Genomic DNA, 19,913 nt, shown 5'->3' with positions numbered 1-19,913 from the left:
GGCTCAATCTGTTGGAAAGATCTTGTGTGGGATAGTGCGTGATATCATGAGAGCGATACACACACGGGACACACACACACACTTGCGAGGCGGCGACGCCAGCCAGCCTCCCGTGTCTGGTCCCTGCTGCGGTCGCCCTGGACATGACAGGTGGGGAGCGGCCCCTGGCCGGGCTACCCTTTCGGCACCGCAGCGGTATTTACCCTGAGGGCCTTGGGGTCCTGGAGCAGCCCCGACGCAGTCCCGGCGCAACCCTGGCGCAGCCCCCCGGAGAGAGAGAGGACCCCCGCTGCGCGGCCCCGCGGTGCTGGGGAGCTTGGCGCAGCCCAGCGCACCCCGCATTTGGACACAATTAAAACATTTCCAGGGATCCATTAGGGCATCGCGAGGCTCTGTGCTTTCCCAGGTGTCTCGCCACATAATAACGGCGTCTAAAAGTTTTTGATAAGGAAATAACGATGAGGTGGCATCAGTCTGTTTGTTTTTGGCGCCCGCCTTCTTGTTTCGATAAGGTCGCGACGTCCCACTCGCGGGTCGATCCCAGCAGCGCGCGGCGCCTTCTCGGAAACGTCTTGATTCCTTATGCAAATAGCGCGGCCGACGTTTGACGGCGCGATGCGGCGACGGCACCACCAACCGGAGACGGGACGGACGGACGGGCGGCGACGGCCATGGGAAGCCGAATTGAAAAGTGTATCCATCCATCCGTCCCATAAAACAAGGCAAACATTTGCGAATAACATTATTGTGGGAGCCGCAACCTCTCGCACTGGGCGGATCAAGATGCCCCTTCGTGAAATGTTTCGTATTCATATTACAATACTCTCAAGTCAGCAGGCCTATCGGCAGGTTACCTTCTCTCGGCGTCAGTTTCGTTCTCTTTCTTTTTTCCCCCTCCTAATCCCCTCTGATTCTGATTGCCGTTTCACATTTTCGTTCATTACCCATAATGCAACAGTACGGCAACGCCCTACCTCTTTAACCCGCCCTTTGCGGCCCATTTTAACGGCCTTCCAGTCCGGTGCACTTCGACCGGGCCGCCCCCGAGCGCGCCTCGCAACGCCCCCGGCCCGCCCCTCAGTGCCCGCCCCCGGCCGGGCCCCCGCCGCAGCCGCCCCTCGCGTCGCCCGAGGGCACAAACGCTCCGCCCATACCATGGGAACGGGACGGACCTCTGCGGCAGTCAGTCGTATTCGCTCCCAAGGCCCTCGGGGAGGTGAAGGGCCGAGGGCCCCGGCGGCCCCGGCCTGGCCCGCCCAGCGGACGCATAGGGCACCCTAAGCAGTCGTGGGTGCCCTGCCCGGCGGGGCCTGGGGCCCGGGCGGGGCCTCTCCGCAGGGAGCCGTCTGACGCCGGGGGCGAGGTGCGCGGAGCAGAGGGCAGAGGCCTGCAGGCCGGCTGCAGGGCCGAGACTCCTCCCATCCTGCCCCGAGGGCCCAAGTGTTTACTCCGTTCCGGCCACGGAGCATAGGCGTTCGGCTTTACCGGTGGACTTTTTAAGTTATGAGTTTGTCGACGTCGTTTCGGTGAAATGAGAGAGAGGGAGGGAGGGAAGGGGAGGGCAGTAAAATGCAGTGTGAGGTGCGTTTTACGCAGAGCAGCCTCACTGCAACGAGTAATAACAATCAATGAGGAGGCCCGGGCGCTAATTCGCTTTTAATGAGTACCTCCGAGATTACGTACAGGTGACTGTGTGTGTGTACGTACGTGGGTGCGATCGTACACGCACGTCTTTCCTTCGTACGCGCTCGTCTCTTGAGTCGTGAGAGAAAGGAAGGACGAAAATTGTACTGATGGGATGGGACATTATCTGTCAAAACGTATTCACAAACACATGACGCGAGCAAAGCGGCGCGTGTGCCTTGCACCGTTTAAATATTTCCGCTCATGTTTCTTACGCCGGGTAGGTTTCGTTGCAAAGCCTTGTGGTGGGTGTGGGTGCGTGCGGGTGATGGCTTGATGAATTTGGCGCAATAGTGAAAGGGTGTGGCCGCGCCGACTGTGTCTGTGTAATGTGAAGTTGTTGTCCGCTGCAGGGATAATGGACGCATAAAGTGCGTGGGCGCAAAGCAAAGCGGCGGGAAAATTAAGCACAGGCTGCGCGCGTGTGTTTGTGTGTGCACACGTCTGTGTGTGAGAGAGGGTCGAAGAGAAGGGGGCCGCAGGGGGCTAGAGGGAATCAGCGGTGGAGTTACATCACGATCACAACCGCCCAATTGCTCGGGTTGCTTGTATGACAGACGACGAATCATTCGTCAAGAGAGAGAGAGAGAGAGAGAGAGAGAGAGAGAGAGAGAGAGAGAGAGAGAGAGAGAAGGGGGGGGGGGGAGGAATTAGCTGCCGTAAAGGTGACCTCTCCCAACCTCCCTCCCGGTCCAAGGAGGTCGAGTCTCCACCATACATACAGGTGTGCCAGCCCACACGCTGCCAGCTTGGACGACCCCCCGAGGGAAGTCCCCGCGCCGTGAGATTGAGTTTCACACTTTTTTACGAGTATTTCCTGCCGTATTTGGGCATGGTGACGGGGCCCGGGACATCGCTAGCGGATTTGACAGGGACGACGAGGACTGGAACTGGACAGACTCTAGGGAAACAACGAATGTAAATCCACGCAACTTGCCCTCCTCGCGCCAGTTCCAGGGGGGGGTCTCCAGGGTCCCGCCGTCGGCGCATCCAGTGGGGCCTATTAGGCGGGACGGTCCCTGATGGTCGCCCACGCGACAGTCTGATTTATATACGACGCTCTCGCGGTCAATTTGCATGCAGTTTGCTCGTTATATTATTACATTATATCGAGCCTTTTTACCCCTTCCAGCCATAGCAGCCTGCTCTCCGGTAGCAACAAGGCGCGCGCGGCTGACGTATGCTGATGACTCTATTCTCGAGCGATAAGCCTTTGGGCCGGAGAGCACTCCGCCCCCGCGGCATGCGGTTGCAGACCCCCCCCCCCCTCCTCCTCCTCTCTCTCTCTTGCACTCTCATTCGCGCCGCTCGCACTGTGTCTCATTCTCTCACGGGCCGCGGCGGCCGCTTCTTGCAAAGCTTCAAATGTCGTAACGAGTGGCATTAATTGCCCGTTGACAGCCAAGCCGCGAACAACGACTAGCATGAGAGTGGCGGGCGCCTGTGTGTGTGTGTGTGTGTGTGTGTGTGTGTGTGTGTGTGTGTGTGTGTGTGTGTGTGGTCGTGACGTTGCCGCGACCTTCCCTAATGAGCGGTCAGTGGCTGCTGCAGGCTGCAGCGGAGTCCTCGCAAGGCCGCGTGCGTGCATACATAACGTCACTATGTGCGAAGGAGTCTCGAGATAGTGGTAACTCGGTTAGGACACTGGTAAAACAAGTGTGCAATATTTGCACACCAACGTGTGCAAGTTGTGATTTTGCATATTACATGGTGTTTAACTCAAGTTGCACACTTGCGTGGTGTGCAAATTTTAGACGTTTTGTAAACGTTTAAATTCTGCACACTTGGACACACACAGCTCTATGCTGTCAATAGGGAAACATATGGTGTGCAGCTGCTATACGTTTCGGAAGTGTCGAAAGTTAAACACCAATTGACGTATAACATAGTTAGACACCACAAAGTGTCGAGAAAATGCACACTTGAACTTAGACGTCAATTGACGTGCAAAATTAAACACTTGTTTTACCAGTGGAGGACGGCCCTAAAAGTTGTCTGGGGGGCACCCTGAGGACGCTCCTTACTTTTTCGTGTAACAAATAAAGTCCATTAGGTATGAAGCCTTCCTTGCCTCTTCTTCTGTCTCCTCTTCTCCAAAAGTGTATTCGTTTTATTCTCCTTACGAGTCGTATACGTTAGTGATCTATTATTTGTCTTATTTATCGCGCGACTTTACCTTTTTTTTTCTTCTTTTGGATTCAGTTGGTGGTGAGGGCGTATATTTATTGGGTGTTGTGTTTAATATCTGCCGCAGGGGTCCAATCCAGCCACATTAAGGTCGTTGGCCCAAATGGAGCACGCTGCGCGCGGGGGATCCGGAGAGGTAAGTGCAACCATTTTCTTCGAATTTTGTTGGTATGTGTGTTACTGTATCGTCCGTTCGTTACGTTGCGTTAGCTACACTGCTTCCGCGACGCGTTGAGGACCCACGTGGCTGATAAGGAACCACCGCACCAGTTCCAGAAGCCCCTACACGTTCTCTCTCTCTCTCTCTCTCTCTCTCTCTCTCTCTCTCTCTCTCTCTCTTCCTCGCAGCCGGCCCCTCTCGCTCAGTGGCTCACCCAGCGGAGCACATTGGGTGCGCGTCTGCTTGATACGGCCATTACTCCACGTCGGAGAGGAAAGGATGGCTGCAGCAGGGGCCGGCTGAGAGCGCAAGCGTTACAACAAACACACGGAATAATTCTGTTTTTAAATTTGATGAGACGAATCCGCGCTGCAGAATGTCCAAGAAAAGCAGTCTGTCTCTTCCTTGGCATATCAAACTCGAGCTGATCTCTGTCCTTCTGCAGCATTATTGATCCAGTGCTGGCTTCGTGCCGGCCCCCGCGGGTCGGCGGCCACGGCGGGTGCACCGCGCGCTGCGCCCGACGCGCCGTGAAATCTCCCGACATGGGCCCCGCGCTGCGCTGCGCCGCTGCGCGCCCCGAAACTAGAAGAACCACTACTAATTTGAACCGAGGAAAAATATATTTGGCTGGCACGAGCTGCCTGCTTCTGGTTCTTCTTTTCTAGTCGTTGAAGGGCCGAGCGAGCAGGCTTGTTGCCGCTTTGCTCGCTGCAGTACAACACTGTCGTAACTTGACCTCTTCGGCCGCGGGAGATACGTGGGCCTGCCGCCACCGTCGGCGCCGCGTTCTGTATCTGTCGCTTCTCCATTTTGTCAGTCGGTGCTTAGCTCTCGTCGCTGCTGATCTCGTACGGCTCGATGATCACTGATCACTGACACAACCGAAAGGGACTTTCCAGTGCTGAGTACCGTCGTGATCCTGGATCGTCTAGTGAACTGCATAAACTGCGTAGATAATATATTTCATTTCATTCTATTCTTTACATCCTTACTGTACATTTTATAGCTTACTACTCAAGTTTTGAGCAGCTCTGCAGCTGATGACCCTGCTGCTGCCCCGCGCTGACCCTTGGCGGACTGCAGCAGCGCGTCCCAACGATTTATCTCCTGCTGCAGTCTCTCTCTTTCTCTCTCTCTCTCTCTCTCTCTCTCTCTCTCTCTCTCTCTCTCTCTCTCTAGCGCGCGCCGGGGGTGTTCCTAGTGCTGCCATCCCTCTCGCACTCATCACGGGGACATGGGCGTTTGTTGTAGCGTGAGACAACACAATAACTATCGCATCGGAGTGCGTCGTCACCGCCGCTGTATCAATGACACATCTGATGGCTGCTTGTCAGTCTCGTTTGTTCGCGCGCCACGGTTCAAACCGCGCTGCTGTCATGCGCCCTTTGTGTTTTAAGGTACCACTATTATTACAGTATGTAAATGAGACACAAGAAAGGTAATTATTATCATTGTAAAATAATAATTGTATTACAGATAGCGGAAAATAGTTGATGTGGAAAATTGTGTGAGTAGTCATATGCGGCACTCAGTACTATAGCCTGGACCCAGTAAACTAAAAGGGCCTTTCTCATGGGCAGCCCTCTTTTATGGGACCCCCCGTGGCAGCAGTTAGACGGGCGACAAAAGGCCTCGTGGTGGCAGCGCTTTGATTCACTCACGGGCGTCGATTTGACGGATGGTGGTCCTTTTGGTGCTTTAGTCAATCTCGTTTTGGTTGTTTGGTGTAAATCTCTTTTGGTGCCGGGCTATCGTCGAGGTAGCCTGTGTTGTCGAGGAGGCGACTGGAGGGAGAGGTTCGTGACCCATGCGAGAAAGAGAGGGGAAGGGGGCAAGGTCCTGCAAGGGGCACTAGAAGCTTTATGACTCAAATCCAATTCAATTATCCTGTTTCTCCTACGCGGTTCAGTTCTATAGGCTCCAAACAGACGTGGTGTGAGTTTCAACAACTTACGTTCAGTTTTATTGTGAGTGAGTGAGTGAGTGATCCCTCGCGCAAGTCAGGGGTGGTGGTTTTATCGCTGTACATTCGAAATGTTGATATCGGATGGGTAGGGGAAGGCCGGGAAGGCCCAAACCTGAGATCAGGGTAGAGGAAGTACAAGGGGGGCGAATCAGGAGAGGAACGTGAAGAGGAAGACGCAGAACGGATGGAGACGGTGAAAAAGGACGATACGAGAGCTCTTTTTTCTCACCGAAAGAAGCCAAATCTTTCCTGGAACGTGGCTGCTCAGACCGCTCCCGCACCTTGAGCACACAGGAATACATGCATGAGACGAGGTGTCGCAGCCCCGCGCGTGCGTGTTTGTGTGTGCGAGAGTGTCACCTACCTACCCAAGCGACGGCCGCTACTGGTAATACCGCTAGCATTTCTCACGCACAACTCACACGAGTGCGTAAATAATGAAATGAGCAGGAAACGAAAAATGCACTGATAAATCGGGTGTTTGCACGTTAGGTAAAAACTTGCAAGTGAGCAAGTGTGCAGAGGTACACACTTGCTGCTGTTGTTCAAACTCTGTCCATCCATATAGTCGGCCATTTAGAAGATCGGTTGAACGTATTGATTGATTTATCAGAGTGTCGTGCACGAACCTTCCTCCTGTCAAAGTTCCGTTCAAAATGTATATGGTATTCGCAGTCCCGTACGTTTGCATCCAGGATCGACGTGCCATGTGTCCCCATATGTGCAGTGAGTTATCCACTTCCTCCCAGCACCGCTCTCAGCGCTGACGCCCCTCACTCACTCACACGGATCGCGGCCATGTTTCGCGCATGAGCTGGCTCCGGATGACCGATCCCTAGCACCTCTAGCGCCGCGCGCCCCGCCGTGCCACACCCCGCACCGCCACTCGACGCCCACGCGGACAGCCGAGGGCCGCAGAGCCTGCAGTTGTTGTCTTGGGCGCTCGGCTGCAGTTTAGGTTCCCAGGCTCAAGGAAGAGAGAGGGAGAGGGAGAGACGGAGAGATGAGCGACACAGAAAGAGAGAGAGAGACGTACGGGCGGTTTAGCACTTGACTTTGCTGCCTCACTTCCGGTGGACAGGACATCACGTGACTATCATGCATGCATGTCGGACAAGTCTGTGTGTGTGTTATGCCGACCGGAAAAGTCGAATTTCATGTCTTCTTTCTCTGATTGCTCGAGTCTCATTCCTAGCCTACATTTATGTCAACTCCCCCTTCACGAATTCTCCCGCTCCGTGTCTGTAAGTTGGCAGGGACAGGCCACTCTTACCAATTATTTCGCAGCGTGGGCGTTTCAGTTTTATTTGCTCCTAACTGATGCTGACAGATTCATGTTTTATACATGTACATTCTTTTTTTTTTGCCGTGCCCTTGAACTTGACAGTGCGCTATGTGTGGTGCGTGTTATGCCCTTTGTGAAAGAGGATGAGTTGCTGCGCATAAATTAAGATTTTTATCTTCGGGGCCAATACGGCGCAGGCGGGGCCGGCGGCCATAGCCTCTCGGCGGCCCGAGCGCGTCTCTCACTGTTCTCCGTCTCTCGCTCCGTCTCTCACTTGCTCTGCCTGCCGTCTCTCGCGGGGCCCTCCGATTCCGGTTCGAGATTATAACGCGGGCGCAGAGAAGAGGAGCGCGCGGCCGCCGCGGCGCCGCGACTCTTTTGTCAGAACCATTAAAAACGCGGTCAACGAATCCATTGTCTCGCCTCGCTTGTTATTCCCTCGAGGTGCATCTCTGGCTGCCGCGGCCGTGACGGTCACACACCGCCCGCGGGGGCCCAACTCGACGACAAGGTTTTGAGGACGCTTTGCGACTTTTTACAGCGACAAAGTGAGCCACACGCGAATGGGCGTCGCTCTAAAACATATCCACATTTCCATCTTTAGAAGATAATGAAACTTTTCTAGTCTTTTAATCAAGCAGCTTGAAACTGCCGGTATGGCTGGTAGCACAGTGCTCCCTATCCCCCACTCGCGCGTGCTTGCCCGGCCGGGGATTAGGACGACGACTTTAGTGAGCCGTTCTGCCGCGGCTGATCCTCGTGCGATGAAAAGATCCCTCTCTGATCCTTTCCCATCCGAAATCCTAATCACGCGCGTCACAACAGCGCATCCGCCTGGCCTCTGCGCACGTCCGCCCTTAGAGGTGTCGAAGGGATAAAGCGGGGAGGCTGGTGATCGCGATGGCGCTCGTGATAATGATGGTAATAGGCAGCGCTCCTTGTGTATATATATGATCAAGCGTCGCTTTGTGTCCGCGGGCGGTGCTGGACGCGCGCGCTCGGCCACGTGGTCCGTCCGTCCGCCCGTCCGACTGTCTGCACGCGGTGTCGCTTTCTATCTCTGGGATCAATTAAAGGAGTGTGCATCAAGCAGGGTGGGAAAAAATTGTGTACCCGGAGTCGAGCAGCTGCCACCCAGTTTTTGAACCCATGGCTGATTTTAGGTGTTGGTGCAACTGAGCGTACTTAAATGTTTTTATGACTGCCTCCACAGTCGTTAGTCACCCTCCCCCCTCTCCTTATTATTTAAACAATCTCTATGTCACATCCCCCCATGCTCTCTAAGTTTCCACCTGCCCCCTTCCCCTCCCCCAAATCCAACTCGCCCATCCAGTCCCCCCCCCCCCCTCCTCTCTCCTCAACGACATGAGTACCCGTCATGAAGACTGTACGGTCTTGATTGACCCACATAGTGTAACATGTCTGTGTGCGTGTGTGTTTTGTTCCTTTTTCCGAAAGCTCTTCTCCCTCATGATCGACTCGACTGATTTGCTTCTTCACCGACCGACGGGCCGCCCGTGTGTGAGAGAGACTGTGTGTCTGTGTGTGAGAGAGAGAGGGAAAGAGAGGGCAGTGAGAGACTTTATAAACAAAGACCTGCTTGGCTGGGATGAAGTTCGGCTTGCATTCGCTATAGAATTAGTGCGAGCGAGCAGGCTGGCCCAGCAAGCTTGGGTGCTAGAGAGAGAGAGAGAGAGGTGGGCGCCGGGGTCCATCTCTGCACAGCATCATGCATCTCGCTTTGCCACTGCTATTACTGTATCGCCCGGTCACATCAGCGCGGAGCGCGGCGGCCCGCGTGGTTAGCGCCGCTCTGCCCGGCCCTGCCCGGTTCTGCCCCGGGGCCTGTGCCTGCCCCCTGCCCCACGCCGCCGTACCCCCGCAGCCACGCCCCGCGCTCGCGCTGCTGCTGCTGCACCGCTGGAACAGTAGTATCAATTACCCCCCGCGCACCGCCTGCCCTCACCCCGCGGGCGCCCCTGCCCTGCTCGCATCGCCCCCGGGCAGACTGATGGATGCGAGTGTGTCTGTGTGTGCGCGCGCGTACGTGCGTAGCACGGGGCGCGTGCATCCAGCAGCGTGCATCCCACACTGACAGAAAACTTGCTAGATAAGAATGATTTTTGGTAAGATAATTTGGTGCTACATTTTTCGACTATAGTACCCACTATTTTTACAGTGCACAAATTCTATTCCTCCAGTCAGCTGTCCAAACAAAAGTTTTCGTTGATTTTCCACTAATTATTTTTAAATGACTTTGCGTCTTGTAATTGTTAATTACTGACATGGCACGTCGAAAACTAAAGACATGCTGGTAAAAGTCGCGCTCTCCATAATGAATCGTTGTGCATTACAATGAAAATGTTTGTACATAAGCACAAATTTTTTGCATAGCGGACGTAGACTTAGATGTATGAAAAGTTGTGCATCACTGTGGCTGACCTCTTACACGTCCTTTTGCACAACATAATGTATGAGGGTTTAGTGTGGGTGTTGAGGGGCCCAGTTATTGATCAGTCAGTCGTTCGGTCGGTCGGGCTGAGCCCGTCTGATATCGTGGTCGCTAATCGGCGCGGTATAATAACGCCCGCCCATATGACAGCCTGATAGAGCCCTGATTTGATTTATCTAAATTCATTTCCCGGCCGTCTTGTTGCGCGCGCTCGGCGGGCCGCGCGTGGCGACACGACGACGCGTTTGCTCATAGCAGGACACGCGGACGGGGACGCGAAGTGCAGAGCCCGTCTCTCTCACACGCACAGGCGGGTCCAGCCACTGCTGCTGTGTGTGTGTGGGCGACCGCGACTTGCTCATGCACCGCTCATGGTGTTGTTTTTCTTTCGTATAGAGTAGTGGTTGGGGGGAGGGGGGGCTACCTTGCCTGCAGCGAGGATACAGCCTGGCCCCAGCCCGTGGCGAGGCGCGGCCGCGCGCGGCGGGGCAGGTGCGGAAAACGAAAGGGTTAAGGGGCAGGAGGAAGAGAGGAAGGGGGGGGGAGGGGGCTCATGACAGAGCACGTCTCTCCCATGGTTCGGCCCTCGCTGCTGCAGCTGCTGCTGCCGCCGCCGCCGCCGCTGAGGCAGCGGCGCCGTGGTGGCAACGCCCTGGAGCGTGTGCAGTATAACAACCGTCGAGTAGAGTAGTACTACCTCCATCCACTCTACGCGCGCCCACAACAGGCTCCAACGCTACGCGCCGCGCGACCCGCGTCGTCTCCTTATGCCGGAGCACCACCCCCCTCCCCACGAGCAGATGGGACGCTCGCGAGGGGCTTTACGAGCGACACACCACCTGCATGTCATTTGGGTTTCGCAAATTGTTGTGCCGCGAAGGTATACATTATAAGCTCCTTATTTGTAATGTACGGGCGATATATTTTTTTCTGTTCTCTTTATAGGGCTGTGCGGTTGTTTTATTGTTGTTTTGAATATGTGCACATCATCTTGCCGTTGTGCTGCTGCTGCTCCTGCAGTATACAGGACGCGGCCAGCCTTGGGGGTGGCCTCTGCCAGCCTCTGCTGCATTCGGCAGCCTCCGTTGCTGCAGTAGTATTATAACGGCGGCAGGTGTGAGGATGAGTGCTGCGTGCTCTGCGCGCCCCGCCTCGCCCCGCCTCGCCCCGCCCCCAGTCGTGATGTGCCCCTCCCACAGCAGCGGTGTGCACGTGTGCCGGGTGCTGCCTAGCCCCCCCCCCCCCCTTCTTCATCCTCTCCTCTCCTTTCAAACCCCTTTTTCCTCTCTTCTCGCGTAATGGATTCGTCTGCCGCACCAGTTGACTTCACTCTCTGTGATTACAACCCAAAAAGCCGAGGACGATGAAATACAGAAAATGCTTAGGCGTGCGCGCGGGACGCGTCAGCGGGAGAAGCAAAGCGTGCTTTACTTTACTAATGCCAATGAAAAATTAATTAGGGTGTGGTTTAATTTCTGTCATTTTATTATGCTCACGTCTGTGGTAAAATCGGGTAATGACAATTCTTGCTGTAGCATTTCAAAAACATATAATTCTCCAATTAGAAAAATTAAAATTTTATGAAATCGTATTTGAATTATTTTGCTTTAGTTTATCTTTGTGAACACTGGCTGCTTTGCCTTATTGCTAATCACTCGCCGTATGGCGTACCGGATATTACGTGTATCCTGTACCAAATACTCCGCGGGTATACTTATTTGACTCCCGCGAAGCTCGCCTTACGATCGGCAGCGCGACCGCGGACCACGCCTCCGCCTAGAAGAGACGAATGGGACAAGCACGTGAGCGCGAACTAGGTAGCGGCAGTCACCGATTGATTTTCATATCGACGCTCTTTCATCTTTACTGACCCCCCCCCCCCCCCCCCCCCCCCCCCCCCCCTCCCCCCTTCTCGCTAGTTCTCTCATGTCGACGCACAATGTAGATTGGCCATAAATCCACATGCACTTATGTGACCTGCTGCAGAGCTGCGCCTCCGCTGACCGTTTCGCATTCCGCATCAGGTCCGCGAACCTGAAAAAAAAATGAATACATCGAATAATACATAGATGCAGAAATACACTAAAATTGTTCTGCTTTCTGAAAGGAAAAAAATGGATGGAAGCACATTTTGCACTCCCTAGGTCTTACAAAACAAAAAAACTAACATCCCTAACGGTTTCGCAAAAGCATCCAGGGGGGATATAGAAAATCACAACGAAACGTATGCGTGCCTTTTTGCGGTCGTGGCAAATTTGGTCCAAAGGGGGGAAAATTCGAATTGCTTGGAACCACGAGGAGACCAGGAGGAAAAAAGGGAGGGGGGGGGGGTGCCCCGCCCTGTCACTCGACGACATACGGCGGCCGTGTGTGAATGAATGAAGCGCAGAAATATGCGTGAATGCATCTCCTTTCTTCCCCACCCCTCCTCCTGCAATTCGACACACACGGCCCGCTCCCCGCGCCGCACCACGCGACCCGTAGTGTCAAGCAGCGGGGCGTGGCGGGGCGCGACTGACCCCCGTATCTCTCGCGTATTTATTTGACTTCCGCTCGGGGCCCCTCCCCCCGCCGCACTCGCCATTGATAAGCCCGTCGTCGGAGGCGTGGCGCGGTGGGGACCTCTGCGGGGACCTGGCGGCGGAGACGATGACTCGGTCGGACCTCGTGCAGGGTTCGCAAAGAACACGGCAATGATAAATCGGTGTGTGTATCGGTCGTGCTCTCCCGAGGGGTGGTTGGTAAAAATGAGTGCGGAGAGAAACGTGAGAAAGCGAAGCCACGCAACTCACGCAACGGTCGACCGATCGGGGTAAATTTTCATTCGTACCCTAGTGGTGCGGTATCTACGATGAGTATCATACCCAAAAAGCGGATGTCGAGGAAAAAGAATCTTGTCTAACAGTTCTCTGACCATGGCAGGGACGAAACTTTGCGAAATAGTTGCAAACTTTTGTTCGAGCATCTTTATAGAAAGCTTACAAAGAAAAGAGGTAGCTATCACAAACAATTCAAAATCTGCTAAACCCCTCCTCCGGTTTTTAACGGTTTCTCTCTCGAGCTTCTCTTTCATTTTTCTTATTTCCTCAGATAGATCTTAGGAGGTGGGCCTGTCTTCTTTGATTGCTTGCGGCCACCGCATCTGTTTTCCATCTGGACTGCGCGACTTTTGGTGAAAGATGAGGGCACGAGCGCGCGCTTTAGACTCCTTTGCCGGCTGCTCTGGCCCGGCTCCGCCCCGGGAGAGCGGCACGCCCCGCTCACGACTTGACCTGTGCGTGCATGTTGGCCCGACTGGCTTTCTTTGGACTTACCTGCTCGGTGCACCTTTCGGTCCAGAATGAATGTCCAAGCCTCTCTCTCTCCCCCTTTCGCAAGCGTGACCTTACTACACGCCAAAAAAGAAGTGACGCGTTTCATGTTTTAGCCGTTATTTAAAATATCGGCCCACAAAAACTGATTAGCAAGGATCTGATTTTTATTGTTTTGGGTGCGTGTATCTTCATCGCCCGCGCTGGGTCTGAGGCGTCTGAGACAGCGCGCAGATTGTCTGCCAAAAGTTTGCAGCAGGGCAGGCTGGGACCATCCTCGGATGATGAAATGAGCAGATCCATCGCTGCAGGTCGGGGGAAAGAGCGAAACGGCTGGCGGGCCCGTTGCGTCTGGTGGTCAAACCAACAACTCCTAGGTAAAGTAGTTCAGGTACGCGATCCCGCGTCGTTGTAGTGAAGTAACCCTTGCAGAAGTTGGCGCGAGCCAGCAGCAGCGGCCCTCTGGTCCCACCGTGCGCTCAAGTCTCCATACCAGTCCCTCCCGCCGGCGGGGCAAGGACGGGGACACTCACCCGCAGAGGCACCTGTTTCGTCTCTCTCTTGCGCACACAATCTTGGCAAGTCTCAGAGTCCTGCTGGGGGCACGCACGCACACACATGTCCAGTGCCGCCACATAGCCGTGTGTCGCGACACAACAGCAGGTCTGGACCGGTGCCCGCGCCACCCCCTCCCCGCCCGCAACCCTCCGCGGCGCGTGGTGCAGGCTCGGACAGGTAAGGCAGCATCCCTAGGGCTCAGGTCGGGCCGGCCGGACCCGCCGTCTCGGGACCCTAATCACCAGGTGGTACTGGTGCGTGCCCTATTCTCATTACCCACCCTCGACGACCCCCGTAACTCTCGCCCCGGCCCGCGCCAGTTGCGTTGACGGGGTCCCCGTCTTATTGGGGGAGGATGAGTTCTCCGGAGTCACCTTCGGCAGGCTGCTGGCTGCGTATCGACGGGCTGCGGGCAGGACTCGACCTGTTTGGTCCAGACACAACACCTGTGCTCGGGGACGGTCGGTGGCGGGACGGGGAGGGGCTCGGAACCGTGGGAGGCTGTCAATGGACCAGCAGGCAGGCACCGACTTGCGTAGGGCAGTATCGCAATAGTAATCGGAAGCAGTTGGTCGCATGGTGTTTCGATTCGATTCCAAAGACGATAATAGTCGACGTCGTGGAGATCAGAGAGACACGCCAAACGCAATCAGCTGGTAACGCGCTAAAGTGGTTGTCTCGGCAACCCTTTCTGCTGTCGCTCCGGGCTGCCCCATCCATCTCCCGCGTGATCCTCGTGTGAGACGAGACGGACCCCTTCAGTGTCCTTGGTCTGCTGCTGGGAAGCGTTTGGTGACGTCCTCTCCCTGTCGTTGACACTGCTCTCTCTCTCACTCTCTCTCACACTCTCTTTCTCTCTCTCAGGCTCACTTGTCGCGCTTCAAACAATCGGTCTATGCACACGGCACGCTCAGTGATTGATTCGCAATCCCATTCATAATTTTTCTCTCCCCTCTCTTCCCCCTCCCCCCTCTCTCTCTCCCTCTCGCTCACTCTCGCTGAACGCGAATGGCCTATGCAAATATTGCAAACGTACGACTGCTCGGCAACATTCCTCTCGCATGCGAGTGATCCGCAAGGCCGTGACCAATGTCACCTGTCACCGCCCCCTCGACGACGTCCTTCTGCTCTCCCTCTTCTTCTTCCTCTCCGTCTTCCGATGGAGCCGAGCACGTGAGGAAATGAATGGATGCGGATCAATGAAGCACTCGAGACTAAAGAGGGCGACATGTCGGAAGGTGCACCGACCGGCCCGCCCCGCCCCGCCCCCAAAACTGCAATTGAAAGCCAGGGGCGGGACCTGGGAGCGACACGCGGGTGCGGGTGCTGGAAGTCGGCGACCGCCTTTGAAGAAAAACGAAGGAGAGCGAAACGAACCATCTCGTTATCTAAACTAACTCTGAATATTCAAACACTTCCCTCTCTTGCCAAAATCGACGCACTTAAGTGCTCTGGTTTGCTAACGCAACGCACTGGTGACCAACGCCACCTGGTGACCAACAATCTTATCTTTCTAAATCGGCGATAAATGTCACACCGTTTCCGTTGGCGTCGTTTGACGTGCGCGGCATGGGCACGTGTGGGACTTTGTTGCCTTTCTTGATGGCAAAACGGCTGCTCCTCCTCGCGGAGTCTTGTGGCCAACATCTTGGGGCCTTTATGATCGCCGAGCCCCTCCCCGCACTCGACCCTGCGCCCTCACACACACACACACACACACACACGCGCGCGCGCCATAGTCCCTTTTGTTACCGCTGCCCTTCCAGCTGGCCCCTGGAAGATGGGAGGGGAACTTTTGCCAAATGACTGACCATCGCCCTGGGCATGCCGAGGGCCGGGGGTTGACCCGGATCCCTTCGCCCCCGCATGCCTCGTGTGTGCGACAGAGACAGAGCCGCGCCCTTTGAAAGGACGCGCTCGCGAAGATAGATGGAGAATGCAGCGCGCCCTAAGTCGCCTCGGGAGAGTTTTGTGTGTTATGGATGTATTTATGGTCGGCGCGTAGGAGCGTGCAAACCTTGCGCGCCCGCCCGCCAGGCGACCATATCGTCCAGGCTCTGGCGACCCATCTGCCATCGCACCAAGATAGGAACGCAACCGAGAAAAATTTTTCTTCTCGGAGCAGGAGATTTTGTCCCGAAACCTAGATACAAAGTTAGCTTCCTCGTGGCGGAGAAGTGTGCAACTGGAGAGTTGGGCACATCATACAAGTGCACAACGGTGTTGCACACTTGGAAGTGTTCAACTGGCAGTTGCACACTTTAAAGAGCTGAAGAGAGAAACACACCATTTAGTTTATCAGTGAAATCGTGAAACTGCGGTTCAACTTCCACAGTATGAAATGTTAGCCTCCTGGAACTCCAGGAAAACTGTTTTTGTCAGATCTATAATCGTCCCGCCTTGCTGTAAAATTCTTGTTGCTCGCAGAACAGCAAACAATCGTTGCTCCGGGACGAAGCACCCAGTGCGGGCCGGTGCGGGCGCCTGTTTTGGGGTCGAGCCGCTGCGCACTCAGAAGCAAGGAGGCCCTTGTTTGAGAAGGTGGGCAACAGCAGCGTTGTCGTTGTCGCCCTCGGCCGCCGCCGCCCGGCCGCCGCCAGATATATCGCGATAAGTTTTTCTGCGTACTCCGTCTCGCAGCCTTTTGGAAAACTCCTCGGCTCCTGCCATCCTCCTTCCCTCCTCTCCCTTTATCTGCCCACCTCTCTCTTTCTTTTCCCCCTTCGCATTATCAAGGCCTATCCGCCCGTGATCATCACTGTGCGTCATTTTCGCCTCCTCGACGACTGCGACGGCGGGGGAAAAAAAGGTCAATGACAAATAATCTTGGAAACAACAAAAACATTTGCTCCTGCATCTCGTTGCTGCTGGCTGCTGCTGATGGGTCCGCGGCTACATGAACCTTCGCTGTTATGTGCATTAATCACCCACCTCAGCGTCGTTCGGGCGTCGCTCAATCGGCGGCATCGTTCGTCGCCCCGACGCTCTGGCTCCGTTCTGCCCGTCATTATCGATAGCGTGTCTGGTGTCCATTAATGCCTCCTCCACAAAGTAGCTGTGTCGTCGTCGCGTCTCTCTCGCTCATTATAACGAGGGTCATTTCGCCAACTTGTCACCCCTAACCACCTTCCTCTCTTGTTACTGCAATACGTTACTCTCTTCCCTGTTCGAGTTGCTGCGCTGGCTGACTTTCCGCGCTGTTTCTTTCTCTTGCTTGAGTTTTTTTCTAACTCTAAAACTTCCCATCAGTTCCGTAGCCCGTGGCCAAACCAATGGGGAATCGTAGATATTTCGCGAGAAATTTCACGAAACTATGTTCGGGCGTTTGTGAACGCCTTCTACGATTATTAGAAGCGGTCAGCCAAAAGACTCTTTTAAAATGTATAAACTTTAGTGTACCTGGAGTTGTTCCGGCGAGCGCATTTATTAGGTGGAATAATAGTGCTTTGGTCGCATGAAAAATTGCGTAGCGCACAGCATGAATGCAGGGCAGGGGGCGGCAGCAACAGACAGTGAAAGTGAGGTTATGTGAAGCATTGTGTTGTGTAGGGCCTAAAGATACCGAAGAAAAAAGTAATGACACTAAGGTAGCCATCAGGCAGCGAAAGTGTGGCGCATCGAACGAGATAGGCCTATCAGAGGGGCTTACCTCACGGCTTAAGCCCCCCGACGACGTCACCGCGTCCGAGGGAAAACGAGAAGCCTGATCACAGACTGTTGGCGGGGGTCAGTGCTAAAGAAATAAAATAATGTGTAGGTAATATCCAAATGTCTCGTAGAAAGTCTCACGAAAAAATCGTCCCCGAAAGTGTGTTGTCTTTTTCTGTGTATGTATAGTACAGGCACAGACAGTGTTGAGGAGAAAAGGTCACAATCCGAACTTACGAGATGCCCCTGTTGGGTGGAGTAAGTTAGTTTGCTCCCGACCCAAATACACACACACACACACACACACAGAGTTCACCCCGGCAAGGGAATAACCCCATCGACGAATCAAGAAGGAACCCCCGCCCCTTATCGGGAAGGCCATCGCCTCGCACAATGCCACCGCCCCTATAAAACCCCGGCCGTAGTCAGCAACAGCTGCAGCGGCTGCGTAGCGGTGCCCTGGCGGTGCCCAGCCCGGGCCTGGCGAGGTGCTAAGAGGAACACGGCAACACGTGCAGGCCACACGGCCGGGCTGCGCGCCTGCACCGGGCCCTGGGGATAGGACTTGTGTCGCCGCGCCAGATGTTGCTCCGCTAATCAAAGGAGGCCAGAAAGGCATTTTGCCGGTGTATTGTTTCCTATTCCTGTTTTTGTTGGTTGTTATCACTCTCGCTATTGGTATTATAATCGCAAGCAGGCCTTGCAGCTGCGGCCCATGCTGGACACACACCACCACCACCAGACGGGCACGCTAACCCCCGCTTTATATATTTTCCTGGAACCGCGCTATGGCAACAACAGACACGGGGCCGGCGGCGGATTGCTGAGAGTGTACTTTACTGTTGGTATCGTGCGGGGGCAGTGTGTCAGCACAGGTGTCTCGCGCCGCTATGCCCTCTCCCACAACTATATCCCCCTGCAGGTAATTCCCCCTGCTCGCTGCATGCATAAAGCAAAAGGGGGGGCCCTGCTGACATCCCTGTCGCCCTCGCGGAGTGGGGCGGGCCGGCGAGTGTTTCTCTCTCTCTTTCTCCCCCGCCCTACACCGCACCATACCGAGCCGAACGATTTAGAAAGCGCTCTTGCGTACCAATGTCAAAGTGTAAAAGCCATACGGGCGTATACCCAAGGGGAAGGGGGGGGGGGGCATCATAGCCCTACGCCCTTGAGGCCAGATGAGTAGGCAATTTGCACTGAAATAAGTAGATAGAATACATATAGAAAAGCTTTACTGAAGCACACAGAAGGTGCGCGCAAAGTTGTGGCAACAGGCGTGGCTCTGGTCGGGGACGCGGTGACCGACCTGTCCGAACACGTCTGAGGTGTGCGGCATTGTCTACCTCTCTGCCGTCTGCTGTCCGGTCGGCTGGAGCCAGGCTGGAGCGGGAATGTGTTGCCGTGTGTTTCGGACCGGGCGAAGGAAGGCCGGACATTGCAATAAGAAGGGATGCGGCCGGAACCTCCTTCATACGGCTGAATGGACTGGAATGGACAGTGTTTGTTGCACATCTATCATTTTCTGTCTACCTATCTCCGTCTCTCTCCCTCCCTCGCCCTTTGCAGCCCGACCGCACGGCCACACGCGCCCTTTCTCTCTCTCTCACTCACACACACACATCACGGCACGACCACCGCTACCGGTGTTGCAATGCCCGGGCAATGATGTGAGGTCCGCAGCAGTAGCCCGACTCACAACAGCCCGGCGGTGGTGGTGCCAACGACTGCCGGCTCAAAAGACTTGAAATATTGTGTCGTCGTGTGTGCTTGTCCTGTTTGTATTGCCTCACGGACGGGCCCCGCGTGCGAAAAACCGTATAGGCTTTATGTCGCGAGTCCCGAGCAGGGACATATTTGTATGTATACTGCTGCCCGCCGCATCGCCCCGCAAGGTCAAGGATGGCTGGGCTGTAAAGCGCCCTGCCCGGCGTGCAGACGGGTTTACAGACGCTCTATGCCCCCCCTTCCCTTCCCTCTTTCTGTTTGCTCAGGTTTTAGTTGTGATTGCGTCAGCTGTAGGGCAGAGGTACACGTGTCTCGGACGGGTTGGGTCACGTCGTCACCATTTAGTTTGGGTAAGGTCAGGGTTTATATGAGATTCTTACTCCTTCCCTTGCTTATATTTTGTGTAATTTGAGGTCAGGTAGCGGTTTTGTTTTCGGGCCGAGTTTTCAGCTCCTGCATTTTCACCGTAAAGCACCGTGCGATGCGCGTGTTTCCGAGGAATAAAATCCTAACCTGCACACCGGAACGAGAACTGGCTGAAACTTGACCGCGTATGCGAACCTCACGTGTCTCTCTCGCTTTCTTTCTGTCTCTCTTCGGTAGCTGCCGCTCCTTGCCACGTATACTGTACTGTACAGCACACCTGAGGAGCAGAAACACGCATCATGTATTATGTATGGATTTTTCATCAGCAGCCAGGTCTTGTCGATAAACATTCTCCTCTCTCCCACAACAACAACAACAGTAAGTAAGTTGTGTTTCCCGTCAATGGACTCACTTCCGGGGGACATATCGTCCGCCGCGGAGCCCCTGTGCAATGTGTATTAGTGGCGGATGTTGAAACCTGACCCTCCCTGCAGGACCCATTGGGGTGGAGACGGACATCTGGGAGGGTCCGGGGAGCTGAGGGGGGGAGGGGGAGATGCCCGGAGGAGGGA

General features: G+C 55.0%; 1 protein-coding gene across 2 annotated transcripts in view; it reads left to right on the top strand.

Moving 5' to 3' along the window:
* LOC113205001 (TNF receptor-associated factor 4) overlaps positions 1-19,913 on the top strand; it is an 89,430-nt gene that overhangs the window by 49,727 nt on the left and 19,790 nt on the right. For both annotated transcript variants that reach the window (XM_052265008.1, XM_052265009.1), the window contains one exon: positions 3,938-4,006. In XM_052265008.1, the coding sequence (XP_052120968.1) occupies positions 3,974-4,006 (33 nt within the window). In that variant the 5' untranslated portion in view covers positions 3,938-3,973. The remainder of the gene's footprint in view (positions 1-3,937; positions 4,007-19,913) is intronic.

The sequence above is a fragment of the Frankliniella occidentalis genome, unplaced genomic scaffold (assembly GCF_000697945.3).
Source record: "Frankliniella occidentalis isolate FOCC.00 unplaced genomic scaffold, Focc_3.1 Scaffold23, whole genome shotgun sequence".
Taxonomy (NCBI): Eukaryota; Metazoa; Arthropoda; class Insecta; order Thysanoptera; family Thripidae; genus Frankliniella; species Frankliniella occidentalis.
The sequence above is the reverse complement of the archived record's forward strand: the minus strand, read 5'-3'. Positions and strand labels throughout refer to the sequence as shown.